At 38.2% G+C, this 16,712-nt stretch overlaps 1 protein-coding gene across 1 annotated transcript in view; it reads right to left on the bottom strand.

The window, feature by feature from the left end:
• Positions 1-124: 124 nt before the first annotated feature.
• Positions 125-16,712, bottom strand: part of LOC141432247 (uncharacterized) — a 38,175-nt gene continuing 21,587 nt past the window's right edge. The window contains exons 7-13 of the mRNA XM_074093786.1: positions 8,133-8,357; positions 5,086-7,398; positions 4,280-4,468; positions 3,470-3,849; positions 1,982-2,020; positions 724-886; positions 125-445 (exon numbers count right to left, since the gene is read on the bottom strand). Coding sequence (XP_073949887.1) covers positions 140-445; positions 724-886; positions 1,982-2,020; positions 3,470-3,849; positions 4,280-4,468; positions 5,086-7,398; positions 8,133-8,357 — 3,615 coding nt within the window. The 3' untranslated portion in view covers positions 125-139. The remainder of the gene's footprint in view (positions 446-723; positions 887-1,981; positions 2,021-3,469; positions 3,850-4,279; positions 4,469-5,085; positions 7,399-8,132; positions 8,358-16,712) is intronic.

Below are 16,712 nucleotides of genomic sequence, written 5' to 3'. Positions count from 1 at the left end.
TGATATTTGGTATGCAACTGTAGTTTGGGTGACAATACAAGTAGAGTCAACAAAAAGTACAGTCAGCAAAAAAAAGCTTTTATTAAAAATTTAATTTTTACCAAAAACTTATTTGCGTTTTTATAGTATAATTTCAATTTTACATCGTTTTGGCTTTCACTGTACTGAATGCTGTATTTTTGTGTGACAAATAAATAAATAAGTCACCGATGTCGTGGAACTGCTGATTATGCACGAGCGCGCGCTGCAGCTTCCCCTGCCAGACGCCGGCGGCGGCGCAGGCGGCGTCCCAGCGCTGGTTGGCGGCGGCGAGGCGCGCGCGCACGCGGCTGGCGTCCGCCGCCGCCGCCGCCGCCGCGTGCGCCGCCACGTGCGCGCCCACCACGTTCAGGGACACCACGATGGACTTGTGCGAGTCCAGGTCCAGGAGGAACTCGCGGTGGTCCTGGGGACAACAACATGCTACTGATCTTGATGATGCTAGAGGTCCTGGGCGTGAATCCCGTCGGACAGAGAGGTCAGACATAGACGTCAAGTACAAGGACAACTAAGACGGCCATAGAAAGTTCGGTTGTATTATTTTTTATTTTATTTTTATGTTTGTTACCTCAGAAGTCTCAGAACTCCGTCATTTATGAGCCGATTTGGTTTTTTTTTTATCCCTAGCATATTTTCTGTTCTCTGAACATTCCGCAAGTAATCTTAAGTGATAATCATAGTCACCTGTATAGCGTCCTCGAGCTGGTCGTAGACCTCTGGCGGTTCCCCGCGGCCCTCCTCCGTGGCCTCGGCGAACTGTAGCCACTGCTCCAGCCTCCACAGGTCATTGTCCAGTTGCTTCCAGTTGCGCTCCGAACACAGCGGGCAAGTCAGCCGGCCGGATTCGCTACGGGATTGAGAATGGTTATGACGTGGACCCTATGAACTCTTCATAAGGAAACGATAGGCCATAGGAAGTATAGGAGCTGTGTACCGATTCAAATACATCGCATGAGGGTGTCCCCAGATCCATATTTTTTTTTATGTCTAGCTAGGCAATAAGATTGCGAAAGAGGTCGATTGACTTTTTTTTTTTTGGTCGAGTCGTCTTAAGGCCAAAGACCAAAAACCTTAAGGAAGCATAAGGATCAAGGAATTGCTTTTTAGGGTTCCGTACCCAAAGGGTAAAAACGCCCGTCCGTCTGTCACCAGGCTGTATTGAGATAGGTACTATTATTATTGCAGGGTATAAAGTTTTTTCGATCGGCTTAAGCCGTGCGTCGGTAGATGTCTTCCTAACAACATTTTTTAACTAAATATTCGACTAAATAAAAGAATAATTAGTTACTGCTAAGTACAACGTAAAGATGATGGCCATCTTTTATCCAATTTGTGGGAGAAAAAATAGTACATGTAAAAAGTATTAAATTAAAATAAAAAGCAACTAATCAAGTGTACATAAGTGGTACAAGTACAAGTGCAGTGCAAATAAAACAAATATTAACATTGTTTTTAATAAATAAGTGCAACTAACTACGACAAAATAAAAACATGCATCGCTGTTTTCTTGCCAATCATTTTCAAAAGTTAATATATTAAAATAGCCTTCATAAAACAATGAAGATGATAGTAATAATAGTCACCTACTTGAATTAAATGATAAAAGGTTATTTTGCAATAGGTAATTCAGTTTAAATTGTATGACACGATAGCAAGAAAACAACCTACGGAGTTTAATCAATGTCCCAACCATTATCGGTGTCGATATTACAACTATATTGAACAATAACAGTGGAAACATCTTAAATCCTAAATAAATGGCGTCTCCTGTAAAAAGGTGTACAGTGCAAGTAGATACACCAACGGGGCCAAGCACACCAGCATTTATCGCGGACGAAGCACGCATCCTTCACCCGCGTACGGTGATATATGCTTACGTCTAGGATAAAAACTGGCATGCCAGGCCAGTAGATTAATAAAATTAGAAAAAGCGAGTACTCACTGTTCGCACGTGAGCGCGTACGATGCTGAGTGCGGTAACCTAGAGAACCAGAAAACGGCGTGTTTAGGCCATGCCGGTTAAGAAGCTGTTAACACGACCGTAACTACACAGGGACAAAATTATAGCGGCGGCCTTTAAACTGCTTATACGTAGAGCGAGACTATAATTTTGTCTCTGAGTGCATATAGACGCGCGAAGACTTCGAGTTTGTGGAGTGTGGTTAACAGAATTTCAATAAAATTAACTTTTACAAGCTTTTATTTTATAATCGCCCTGTTTGTTGTTGTTAAATAAGTTAAGGGACTGTTTCACCACCCATTGATTAATTTTATCAGACGGATAAATGTGATGCCGTCTCCGTCTATTCGAACGAGACAAACAGAGAAGGCATCACATTTTTATCCGTCAAATAAATTTAATCAATGTATGAAGAAACAGGGGTAAATCTTGTAAACTTGAAACCGTGGTGTAACATAATAATATTGATGAATGACAATACCAGTAGGTACAGTCAACAAAAAGTATAGTCAGCAAAAAAAGCATGAAATAAAAATGGTATTTTTAACAGAAACTTAATACATGTGTATTCTCGATCAGAATAAATCTATAAACTGCTTGTTTTGTTTTATATGTGCCGGTTAGTTCCGGAACTACCTAAAAAAATTGAGAAGGTATTTCATTAAAAAAATAAGAAAATTATAAGAATTTAGTGACAATTATTTCGAAAATGAGCAACCTACTCCAGTACTCCAATACTTTTGTAGATATTTACAATAACACTTATATCAACGAGAAGATCTTCAAGTAATCCCGAATTGGAATACTTGATTGAATCTCAATATGATATTATGAATTGGTTTTTTTACTGTAATACTTACTAGGTATATTTTTTTATTGATAAATAAATAATTGTTATGAAATCAGATAAAATCATAAGAAGAATAATCCAAAAAAGTTAGAGAACAATGTAGTTGTATAAAAATGAAACTGCGCTGTTGAAAAAACGGTACATCTGCCCGACCACACTTCACAAAACGTTTTCACAAATACCACGACTGAAGTCATGCAAATGCTTAAGAAAGAAAGTTTCCTTTATTGGGAGCGTATTAGATAAGTATTTGCATGCTCGGAGCGGTCTATATTAATTACAGGTCAAAGTCTTCCACAGCAAGTCTTAAATTAATTCAAGTTCAAGTATTTAAAAGTTTGTCAAGAAACGTTTAAATTTTTTGAAACTGGCGACTTTTACATGTCGGTATTAAGTTTCATTCAAAATGTTTTTTTATTTGAAGTCAATAACAATAATATAGCATTTTTGAAAAAGTAACCAGTTATAATGTATATCCAAGATCATTTCCGATGACCAAAGGATCAGAAAACGCGCAGTTCACAGTATTCACAAAGCCCCGACACCAAAATGCAAAAGTGCTAGTGCTACAAATCGTAAAATTCAGACATATAACTACCACAGATTTCATCTGAACATACCTCAGATTGTTTATTTGGAGTTCCCTCTTCTTCGCTTGCGCTAGAAGGTCTTCGTATCTCAACGCTAATGATTCAACATCCTTGAGCATAGCTTCTTCTTCGGTCGCATCACATTCCGTCAAGAGTAGTTCTGACAAATGTTTGGCCAACTCCAGTATTTGGCCAGGCTTGGCGCCAGCTTTGGCAATTTCTTTCGCAGCAGTTGCCAGTTCGTCACTGCCCGCGTTTTCTTTTGGCTGGTGGAGTAGTGCTGTTCTTAAGGCTTCTAGACAATCTGAGGCTTCTTTCACTGCTGATGCAAGTTCTACTCGATAGGTTTCTTTAGACGTTAACGTGTCTACTTGAAGTGAAGCGTCTGTCTCCCATTTTAGGGTGTCAACCTGGAAGAAAGGGTTACATTCAGTGGTAAGTTATAACCATGTTGTAACAGTGTAGACTTTGTACTCTATAAGAGTACTGTCAATGGAATTAGTGGGAACACACCTATTAGGGTCTGAAAGAACTCCCCCTAAGAAGAAAAGTCTGAGGAAGGAAATTAACCGTAACCCTAGATTTATATTTGCCTCACGTGACGGAACGCATCAGAACAGTATTAAAATGGTGAAATTCATATTTATCTGATGCAATGTGTTATGATGACTTGTGTTATGTCACTCTCTGTCTCGCTCTCATATTAAACATATTTAAACCAATACCGTTCTAACACATAGCACATGTAAGATATGACAAGTCGAGGACATATCAGCCAAAAACAGCCGCTTGTCGTTTAATATTTCGAGCTGGTATCCTCCTTTTTAAAATCTTCCTTACCTGCACAGCTGAGTCCACATCTCTAACGATCTCAGCCCGCGCCACATCAAGCCTGGTCCTCACGTCAGTGTACAGAGCGCGGTATTCAGCCACCATGTCCGCCACTCCTGGCAGGGTCGCCACGCCGGCCGACAGCTTGTCGGCTTCCTGCACCAGGACTTCGCATTCGGCGAGTTCTTGTTCCACACCCTGAAATACAATTTGCATTCTGGGGTCTAGTTACACTATAGTCTTTAACTTTGACCTTAAAGTCGATCTCCAAAAGGTTAGGTGGGAAGTGAAGCTACGGGGAAAGGAAGTCCTTTTTCACTTCCATTTAACTCGCAGTTCCGCTTACTGGTACTCTAACCTGATCATCAAATTTGACTAATGTTTTTGTTGTTTGTAATCGTCAGGACAATTTTTGAAGAAAATACGATTTCGGGATAAAAATGTGAAGCAGAGGAAAAGTTGCGGGCGTAACCATGTAAAATTATAAGGGTCTTCTTACATTATGATGAAGTTTTCTTTAAAGTACAGTCACCAGCATTAATATCTGCCCCAGCGGACCGTGCAAAAATATCTGACACGTCCTGCCGGCCCTAGAAATAGAATCGTATCAGATATTTATGCACGCTTGTTGTTCAGATATTGGTGCTGGTGAGTGTATCCACCAGTGACGAACTTAGATAGCTTTGGAGATGAGAGCGAAGATTTCTACTTATAGAGTTCCTTATACTTTTTAGGTGATGTCAGTGGTGGATGACAAATGGCAATCCGAAAACATACATAATCTCTCCCTCACAAAGGTTAACTGTATTACTCACCATAAGTTCCGCCAGAGTTGCGACTTTGTCGAGAGGCGTCGGAGCGAGATGCAGCGCCCTCGTGAGCCGCACGTCAGCCTCGGCCAGCGCGATGACGGCGCGGCCGTGCGCCGCCACGAACTGGCGGTGGCGGTCGGCGCCCGCCGCGTCCACGCGCCCGCGCAGCTGCTGCCAGCGCCGAACGGCCGTCCGCAACCGCGCCGCCGCGTCCGCGGCCTCCCCGCGCAACTCCACGCCGCGCGCCGACGCCACGCGACTGTACGCATCCTCCAACCGCTTCACGTCTCCTTCCAACGCATCCAATTCCTTGATAACAGCTTTAGAGACGCTCTCGTCGTCCTTGTCCCCTCGCTGCTTTCTGGTCTCGATCTTCTCCACCCGTTTCTCGACCGAATCCAGCTTCTTTTCCACCTTGGGCAGTAATGAATTCGCCAGTTCGGCGGACTTGCGGATCTCTTTCAGTGTATTCTTTCGGCGCTCAGACATGTCGCAGATGTTCTTCCATTTCTTTTCGACGATGTCCACGCCCGTGTGCAAGTTGCGGAGGTCGAAGTTGCCTCGTAGAATATCAGAGTCGTTGAATACCATTTCGCAGAGATTCAGCGTTTCGCCGACTTCGCCGCTGACCGCCTCGATATTTTTGTGTATCTCGTCGCGTTCCTGGAATTTCTCGTCGACGGCTCTGGTTGTCAGCACTTGGATGATGACGGTGGTGGTGAGGTTAGATTCGATAGTATGTAATTTAAGTCTTATCTCGGTCAACCTTTCTTCCAGTTGTGTGATTGTCTCGAGAAGCTCGTTTATCTTCGTAATCCTGGCTCGACCGCTCTCTTGTAGCCTTTGCCAGCGTCCGGTCACTTCACTGAGCTGTTTGCTGGTTGCCTTGCTGAAAGATTTCTCATCTTTCTTAGATAAATCGATGAGGACGTTGCCAGTCTCGGTAAGCCATTCAAATTCGCGTTCTTTCATGGCGGTCTCCGCCTCAACATCAGAAGTTATTCTCCTGATGAGATCGTGCGGGTCGAGCGCTCCCAAATCACTGTTTTGACTAGAAGTTTCGAGACGTCCTTCAAGCGTTGTTAACCATTCGGAGAAACGCAACAAACGCGAGCTGAAGATCGTGTAGACCTCCAGTCGCTCTTGTAGTCGGTGGATAATTATGGTCAACTGGTGCTCTAAGTCCGCTCGTTGTTGTCTCAACTGCCACACCCTTTGGCTTACTATCCTCATATCTTGTGGGCTGAGACATTCTTTAAGTTGTTCCTGAATCACGCTGAGCGCTTCAATCTGAGTTTCGGTCTTGTCAACCTTTGTTCTTAAGTCCGTATACTTCTCGATGGCCTTTTTGAGTTGGGGTCTCGACAGACGATCTTCGTCGGAGTATGACATAGTTTCGTCCTGAGTTTTCGAGTATTGTTTGTGGAGATCGTTGGTAAGATTTTCATATTCGTTAATAAGTCCGAGTATGCGAGTGAGGAAGTCCCGCCACGTATCTAAACTTGCGTTCAGGTTGTCAACTCGTTTCACGATACCTGCGTACTCCATCCTCACTGACGCTCCGTAGGTCTCTTCCGTAAATTCTAATATTTTCTTGAGATTACCTGAAAGTTTTTCCGCTTGTTTACGCCCTTCGGGGACTTTGTCTGAGAGATTTTGTACCTTTGTCAATATTTTGTGTATCCTCTTTATATGAACATATCTTAACTGCAACTTTTCTTTCTCGCGCTCCATCTCCTTCAACCATCTCAATAGCTCAATATAGATTTCTCTATAATCATCCCATGCTGCGATTCTGGTGGATACTTCGTCGTGTCTTTCAACTATTCTTGCCAAAGTTTCATTATGAAGATTCGTTAACGTGTCAAACTTTTCTGCTAAGTCCCGATGTTTGGTCTCTTTATGCTCATTGATCAAGACAGATCTCTGGGAAGCCAGTAGATTTCTATGTACTCTGCACAATCGGCGATGTTCTGTTAAGTTTTCGTAATCAGCTGGCACAGATCCGGATAGGAACGATTGCAAGTCCAACAGGTATTCATGCCACAGCCGTAAAGCTGTTGCTGCATCACCAGACCTTACCAACGCTGTTGACAACCTGTGGTAGTGTAAGAATGTATCTCTGAACATGGCTTGCCATAGCTCAAGGATTCTGACGATGGAGTGTTCCTCAGAGACATCGCGGTCGATCTCGGGCAGGTGTTCCCTTGCAGGGACGATGTCAGCTTCGCTCTTACCTAGCGCGATTAAGTTCTGTCTAAGCGCTATAAGCTGATCTTCCACTATTTCACCATCTTCGTGTAGTGGGGTCAAGTCCTGCAACAAAACATTTTGATTAACTTTAGTTTTTTTTCTTACTTGTTGCAATATGTACAGTGAACTACATACAAAGTTATCGATACGGCCAATGTTATAAAAATATGTACACACCACCTTAATACTAAGTCAAGAAAGTAGTATCTGTGATATCTTTGTAGTTGACTGTGCCAACCGTTATTCCATAATATTTATTCATTACGTCCCTAAGGGCCAACAACTAACTGTTATTTCAACACATAATAAAATACGGCATTGACATAAATGGAATCCGATAGCTGGGTCACCCATTACCGCGCAGGAACCGTTAATCACATGTACAAGTTACATATTGATATTGGTACGAGTATGTGTAGGCTTCGTCATACCAAAATCATCGTTTTATTACTTAAATCTATTATTATTTTTGTTAGACCATGCGCAATTTGACCTGAGTAATATTTTTTAAGTGATGAACCAAGAACTACAGTGTGTAAATATCTATTATCCTTCTATCTGTCTGATCTGTGTTGATAAGCGCTAAACTTGAGAAAGGCTGGACCTGGACTTTTGTTGAAGTCTGAGGTAGGTTTCTATAAAACGAAAACTTTCGTAAAACAATTCGTACTTCCCGCGCGATAAATTTCTTTATACCAATAAAAGATTTCTTCGTAGACAAAGTTACGGGGAAAAGCTAGTTTAAAATAAATTTCACCTTTACAGTCGTAACAGTGCTACCTGTATAAAATGCTTACTTGTCTCATATCACTGAATTGCTCCTTCACATGCTGCGCCTTGGCTCTCGCAAGCTGCCTGGCCTCGCCCAGGTCTGCTAGCGCTTGGACCGCACCAGCGACCAGCTGCAGCCGCCTCGCCAGGGCATCGGCATCAGCTTGGAGGGCCCGGGATCCAGTTTCTGCGGCCACACGCGCGGCGAGAGAACGGAGCTCCGCCACTCGCGCTTCTTGCTCGAGACATGCCTGAAAAAGGGGGATTGTGAGAGCTCAGAGTAAAGTCTACTGATGTTTGAGGATTGATTAAGTGCCTGACACTTTTAAGTAGGGCATTTAGCCGTTACATTTGTATTGAAGAAGCAACTACAGTTTTGAAGTTGTTGTGGACCGACAATGGCAGTAAAAATAGTTGTTAAGATGTACCTTGACGTCCTTTTGCGTCAATTTCCTCATGATCTTAATGTGTAAAATGTAAATTACCTAATGCTAAAATGCAAATTAATGCAGTAGAGTAAAATGGAAAATACATTTTTGTTTATAAAAATTAAAGTCCTGACTGAATCAACGCCCCAACTAAACTCTTGGACCAAAAAAACTGAACATTATGCATAGAGATTCCCTTTATAATGTAAAAAGGAATTAGGACGGAGATTCATACGGGTAGGTATTAGGAGTTCTAAAACAGGGCGAAGCTGCAGGCGTTAGCCAATGCAAGTATAAAGACTTACGATCATTCAACGTTAAATTACGTTGTAAGATACCGATACGAGACTTTCTATACAAATTATAAGCGTATATAGTGTACGTGGGACCATTTATTATAAGTCAATGTACGCTTTAGTACATTGATCGAAATCACATGCCCAAACTATGCCATAGTCAATTTAAAGACGACACTAGCAAACGCTGCGTCATCGTCTTCCGAAACGTACAAAAACAGGCAATTGCTATTCCAAACAGTCATAAACTCATACGTAGCATGTTAGAACCCTAACGCTTTAAGCTGTAGGTAGGTAGACTACTAACGTATACATAATTAAATTAAAATGAGATTCAAAGCGACAAAGTTCGTTGCGGAACTTTATCTTCGCAAGTCCGGTGTTAGTTTAGGTTCTAAATTTATCTATGATGGCATTCTGTGTTCAGTATGATACTGATTATTCTACCATTTATAAGTTGGAGCAGAACTGGGTCCGTTTTAAGATCGTGACGACGTTGCGCGACCTGATTCCATAATGCGCGATTTACATTTTTAAAAGGGGACAATTGAAAAGATATAGCGACGCGACACATTATATGGTTGGTAAATATTTAATGTAGAAATAGAATAAAAACTACGTTATCCTAAATCATTAGCATCGTATTGAATGAGTAGAAATATTCTTCTTACGTTCATTGTTTTAGAAGAAACTTTAAACGACATTAAAGACGATTGAAATACCAGATAATGTGTTTTTCTAGTGTAAGAAGTAACCGTTGTCACCAACACGAATCATAGGAGTGAAATAAAATAACCTAACCTAACCATAAAAATCAAGCCCTCTTGTTCTGAGAGGAGGCCTGTGCCCAGCAGTGGGACGTATATAGGCTGGGATGATGATGATGATGAACCATAAAAATGTCATTTTGAAGACAAGCTTTTTTTGCTTACTGTACTTTTTGTTGACTGCACTTGCATTGTCACTCAAACTAGATATATGCGTACCAAATTTAAAGTCGATGCTATTAACCGTTGAAGAGTTCTGTCCTTCAGAGATGATCATCGCTGGATTAACAGGATGTCACTAATAGATTATTGTATTGTCACGCGATTTACATAAGTATTCCAAATTTCAAGTCAATCTGACTACTGGGAGTTGCTCAAATTTAACTTGCAAGATTTGATTACAGACATACAGACAACGGGACAGGTGAAACTAAATAAAAGCTTGTAATAAAAACAAAATATATATTACATAAATTTGATGCTAGTTTACTTATCTAAGTGTAGTATTTTCTGCGAATTGGTTATAATTTTTCATAATTGCCTATGATTTATCCCCACGATGAAATGAAGATCTAACACGGTGTCGTTAATAAATACGACTGGATACATCACAAATAGAGCGTGTATTACGAGTACATTTCAAAGAATGAAATCTAACATATCAATGCCAATAACGCTAGAGACATCGTACAATTTGTAACCAATGATCCGATGCAAAACAAGAATAAATTCCAAGGGTGCAAGTATGTTTGCTTCTTTAATAATCTAATAGCAAAGGTGAAAAGTGCTGGCTTATGTATAATAATAGTATTTTATGCAACAGTACAGTTGTATAGTAGGGGTCAAAAAAGGTGAGTGGCGTGAGTTACGATGCGAGCGTAGCGAACATTGTAAGAAGAGACGCCACGAGCTTTTTTGACTTATTTATACAACGTTGCATACAATACTTTTTCTACGACTATGTACCTACTTGTACTCATTAAATAAAATACAATACCTAAACTTAAACTTTTTCATACTTTAGTATAAGTAAGGCAAACGTAAATATAAAATAAACAACAACAAACGGGTGGGAAAAATTAAAATGACAAAATTTGTCTTTCTAAGATAATTTTGTTTTTAATTGATGTTTACTTGCCAGTGATGATGTTAAAATATACGTACTTTGTTTACGTATGTTGGCAGCCATGAATTATGTACGGAAAGTTTTTGTTATGTATAAAACCATATGAATTAAGTAAGTGGCTGCACCTCAGCCTGTCCGAATGAAAGAATTAAGAAAAAAATATGTAAGTGGTTGCAATATCGTTTTAGCAACACTACGATGGAGTGCTGTTATGGGGAATAGACAATATAGACTTCCAGAATCTTGTTATGTATGTTTTTATATTCTGTTCGTGGTTAAGTAAATCACAGATAACAATACAGGAGTAGAAAAATAACATTTATACTAAAGATAGTAATAATGGCCGTAATGTAAGTTATATTTACGGCCTAGACAGTAGTTAAATTACCTACTCAATTACGTGTCTTTGTTTATTCTTCAACTTGGTACATCTCACCAAGATGGCCGCGAAGGACGTTACAGTTTCCGTGAAAACAAGAAATTTAATCACTCCAAACATGTTAAACCAGAAATTATGAATGACGTAATCTACAAAATCTTTTATTTATCTTCATTTCGAGCTCAAGGCCACTATGTGATATATTCGTTATCTTTGACAAACATAACTAGACTACGATCGTTTGTTGATAGATTGATAGTAAAAACCATTGAGAAATATATAAACAGGGATGGAAAATATTTAAAATTATACACTACTAGATACTGTCCGCGAGTTTTTCTGCGCATAATTCAGTTATCGACGCAATACTTATTCCGGCCAAAATTTTTCAAAATTGCTATACCTGTTTATGCGTAAAAATATGATAAATATTTCACATTTATGAAATAGACAAAGGAAGGTATAAAAGTGAATTAATATATTTTTTCAGCAACCTTGTCTACGAAATTAAATACTTCGATGAATCATTCATTATTAAATCAATATTGTGCTCCAATTTCTGAACATCTTTTATTTTCGTTTCATCCTTCAACGGAGCCACAGGGTTTTAATTACTATCACATAATAATGTATTAACCTATAAGCAGATTAAAAATCGCTTCGATAGTACATGTATATTCTCGTCCATCACAGCACGAGAGGTAACCCTAGAAAGTATTCTAGGAAACATAACAAAAAGTAGACGCGCACTAAAGCAGAAGTAGTTGGTCGCATTCTATATGCAAGATACCTAGAGATAGCTACGTTTCTTGTCATGTTCTTTAGAAAAACGCATTTTCTCTGCTCTTTTCTTAAGCAATTACTTTAGCATTAGCAACCGTGTGCCTTGCAAGGTCGGGAACAAATAGCAGATTTTTTTAATAGCTTTTTGAGCTCTAGATGCCTGTAGCCCTGTAGTTTGATAGTTAATTGTAGATTTTGTGACAACTGATTGCATACAAGATGGTGGTTAAGTTTATTTGGCTAAACACACTTATATTATTCAGAATTTTTGGTTAGTGTATGACATTTTTTTTCAAATATTTGATAGAACATGTTCAAAGTGTAACGCATCAAACACGTACGAGTACGCACTATTATTTTAAATCAAAACTTTCAATTTAAAATCTTTATAAGGGTGTTCAATCAAACTAACTCAATCATCTGCTGAAATGTCGTAATATTTTACAAACACCTTATTAAAGTTGTTGAGGAAATAAGCAATAATAGTTTTTAGAGTTCCCTGTAGCAACAGCGAATGCTTACAGAGCGATGATGTGTTCCGGATGTGATGCAGAGTCGAAGAATCTGTACCAGGGGGTATTGAAATTATATTTAGCTATTCGAGAATGACGGTGGTAAAATTTTATTACAATCGGATGACTTTATTATGTAATTTTATTATTTAAGTTTGTACAGGTTTGTTTTTGAATTATTGGCCAAGATGAAGTCAACTACCCTATTGCATTATAACTGCAAGGGTTTATATTCCTACCTAATTTAGTCAAACATAAAAATGTAAAAGTTTTATGACTGCATTAAGGTTTGATTTTTACGACTGCCAATAATATAAATGTCAATCACTTACAGTTCGATTGTTCAATTGTCCGCATTGTACACTTCATTTGTATATTGTGTGTACTTTCATACTTTCACTTCGCATTTTCGATGTTAAACGTGTCAATATTACAAATGAGGACTAATTTTTTTGGATGCGATTTCGAATATTAAAATCGAAAGCAAGATTCTTTACTCGTTATAATAATGAATCTAATTATGTGGATAGATGCAATAAAAAGTTGTTAGGACATTTGAAGTTGTAAGTTTTGTTTTTGGTTAATTTTCAGGTTTTTACTCAGAATCACGAACTGTAATTGTACAGAAAAAAGTACCAATTTTTTTAGTCAATTTTGTGACATTTAAAAAAACAACAACAACTCCATATACAACATAATATTTTCATACAATTTATATGGTTCGTCACAAAACGGATAAGTAAATTCTAAATATTGGGACACCATGTATTCTATATCAGAATCAAGTGATTCGCTCATATCCTGAGTAAAAATACCTCAAAATTACTAAATTCAACAGAAGTTTTATGAGCGAAAATTCAAGTCAAAAACATTTCGACATTTTTTTTAGGTAGTCAACTAATTCAAAATATTCTAAACACAAATAATCGACCAATTAACAAAAATATAGGTACGTGTAATTATAATGTTTAGTAATAGGGCTAAAATTTACCATAGTTTATTTTCGTCAGTTTTCTTTTTCCACGTCGGCAATATTTAACTTGCAAGTAAACACTTTACTAATTTTTAGGTAGGTATTTTTAACACATATGTTAATACTTTTATGTGAACCTTTCGCGTCTCTCTACCCGTATTCAGGTCGATTAAAGACTGAGAAATAATTTTTCAAATTATGTAATGTGTGATTAAAAATAGCTGTGCCTTCATTTGTTTATAGTAAACACGTATATGCCACTATTAATCGATTTTCCTTGAACATTCCGGATGTTCCAAGTTTTAAGAGGTAATTAATATTTTAATGGGATTAGTGGATTAAAAGATGTCGTAATCAAACCTATTTTTGATTGATGATTATGACGATGAAGGTCCACAAACATTGATATCACAATTTGAAAAAAAAAAAATCGAGGTGAAAATATTTATCCCTGATCAAGTTTTTATAGCTCTAAATAATAATAGTGGAGACAAACTGACTTTCTGTCTCATCTTTCCTTTCGTGAAAATAACGTTAAAAACATTGCTTTAAAGACCTTATGGCATTCGGATTAAACAAAGGTACAAATAAAATTCCAGATAGCGTTAATTCATGTTGCGTAAACGGTAAATATAACCTTATTTTGTAACTCAAAAAGCGCTAACGGAGCATTAAATCGTTTATGATCTTGGCAAGGTAAACAAATAAAAATGTAGGTTGCAACATGTCTATTCTGAAACTGGGAAAACTACGCTTTGATATTTTTGTAACTGACTTGAGAGTCCATATATCAACATGGCATCCACACTAGTTCTTTGGTCACGTCGCGTTGGTCTGCCGAAAATATGGACGGATTAACTACTACTTACAATTATAGGGACCTTACTAGTACCTATAATAGGGACGTTACTACTATCTATCTAATAGGGACCTAACTCCTGTATAGGAACCTTACTATTGCCTGTATTGCCTGTGGGGGTCTTGCTACAAATATATATATATAGGTATAGAGCCTTCTCATGCCGTTTTTACACAGTAAGAGTGCTGTCACTGGTACTTATAATTGGTGTGTTACCTTTTTATTTGAATTCATCAGCAATATTAGCATTGTTTTGGACAATTTATGACTTGAATTTCCCCCGCTTCCAACTACGTAATACATGTATTTATAGCAATGCAATATTAATTATTTGTGCAAAAAGAGTGCAAAGTTTTGTGTAAACGAGACTTTATATATACGAGTAAGGACTTTTTATAAAAATCTTTAAACGTGGCGCGAACGTGCAACGACCTCGCGCCACACATTAGAGGGGCGTTTAAGGTTGATTTAGGGCAGTTCGAAGGTCGTTTGCATTTGGCGGGTAGTTCGCTCAAGGGCACGGACTACCCGCAATTAAGAACGTTTCTAGTTCTGTTCTGTGTTGATAGTGTTTATGTTAGATGCGCAATATATACTGAGCGGCAACAAAATCTGGCCCTCAAATGTATGCAGATTCAGAAGGGTGGGCCAAATTTTGTGCCGCCGAGTGTATTTTAAGAAAAAACTGCTAACTAGTATAAATTAACAGTACGAGTTTCTATCAAACATGTTAAAAAACGTGATTATCACGATCATCCTAACTAATACCTATTATTAATATTTATTTGTTACGTTTTCACGTATTTATAAAGCACTCAACCGATCGTGATTAAATTGAGTACGGAGATAGTTTGAAACCCTGAGAAAGACGATATCCTGCAATATTAGGATTATCTCGAAAAATTGTATACCTACATATACTCACCGGCACAAAATTTGGCCCACCCTTCATACAAAATTACCGATTCTGTAAACATTCGAGGGTCAAAGTTTTTTCCGCTCAGTATACAGTGTGCGCGCATTAAATAAATTCTTCGCAGACGAAGACACGGGCAAAAGCTAGTCACAGGTTAGATTCAGTTTGAAAGTTCGTCATTTAATAAATACTTTTAAGGTTTCGTTTCCAGAGGATGCACTAGGTAACTGTGTTCCGTCTCATCGGTTTTGTTAGACAACGAGAGTGTAATATTTTCAACTGAACAAAGTGCGGGTCCGACTCTGCCTTATTGAATTCAGGGAAAAACTATAGGAAAAAACAAACTTAATATTTTCAACTGAACAAAGTGCGGGTCCGACTCTGCCTTATTGAATTCAGGGAAAAACTATAGGAAAAACAAACTTTAATTTAACGTGTACCTACTTATATAAAACATGCTGTTCCCCACGATTTCGATTGCCAAGAATTCAATTTTCCGGGATAAAAGCTATCCTATATCCTTCCCAGTCTCAAATTATCCTCGTATCAAATTTCATATAAATCGGTTCAGCGGTTTAAACGTGAAGAGGAAACAGAAGGACAGTTATTTTCGCATTTATAAAATTAGGAAGAAGTTTCCATACAGAATAGTTTAAATATTGATCTTCAAACTAACACTTTCTTGACTAGTTTAGACTAAAAAAGGTTACCACTAGCTATTTATTATTTAATTGATGTTTATATCAAAACGCTTCCAAATATAGGAGTCAAAAATGGCTATAGGTAGTGCCACGAGAGTTGAAGTGAATGATTACAACATGTCGTGTAATGTCACCAGGATTTTGACACTTATTCATTTCATAATTCTCCTTTTGTGCAATCAGTTATTTTGTAGCTCTGTGTGAAGTCATTCGTTTCAACTCTCGTGGCACTGACTACACCTCATGTTTTACAAGTTATTTATTAGCACCGCTTCGCATCTTTATTTATTTAGATACATTTTAGCTAAAAACTAATGGATCACAAAAATGTTATATCAAACTGCCGCGTCTATAATAATTTTAATCTAAGTATCACAATCGCAGACGTAGAAAGTGTGCCCTTGAAAATTTTCAGAAACTTGTTAATTGCATAGAAAATGGGCGTAGTTTCGAACGATCATAGGTTCTATAGCTCTGGTAAACGCTAGTTAGCTGAACGATTTAGTTTGTAATTAGTTTGTTTACTGTTCGTTCGAAAATACTACGGGTTTGTTTAGTTCATTGTTTACAATGTTTACTTGCTCAAGGCGTATACATATTAGGCGAGTTAGTCGTTTACTGCTAATTTTGTCATTTTTCCACTTATTCATCAAGGATAAAGTAATTTGTTTGAATAATATTGATCACAAGGGTTAACGGGCAGATTTAGACTTGATCGCAAGATCATTGTTCAAACCTGATTTAGAATCGGTACTGTTTTCTGTTTAGACAGATTAAGAACTTTAAACATCACCTCTTTCTGTTTTCTTCTTTAGCAATCTTTTTTTTCGCCTCGAAGTCCCCGATGAGATTGAACCGTAAATATG

This window comes from Choristoneura fumiferana, chromosome 10 (assembly GCF_025370935.1).
Source record: "Choristoneura fumiferana chromosome 10, NRCan_CFum_1, whole genome shotgun sequence".
NCBI classification, from domain to species: Eukaryota; Metazoa; Arthropoda; class Insecta; order Lepidoptera; family Tortricidae; genus Choristoneura; species Choristoneura fumiferana.
The sequence above is the reverse complement of the archived record's forward strand: the minus strand, read 5'-3'. Positions and strand labels throughout refer to the sequence as shown.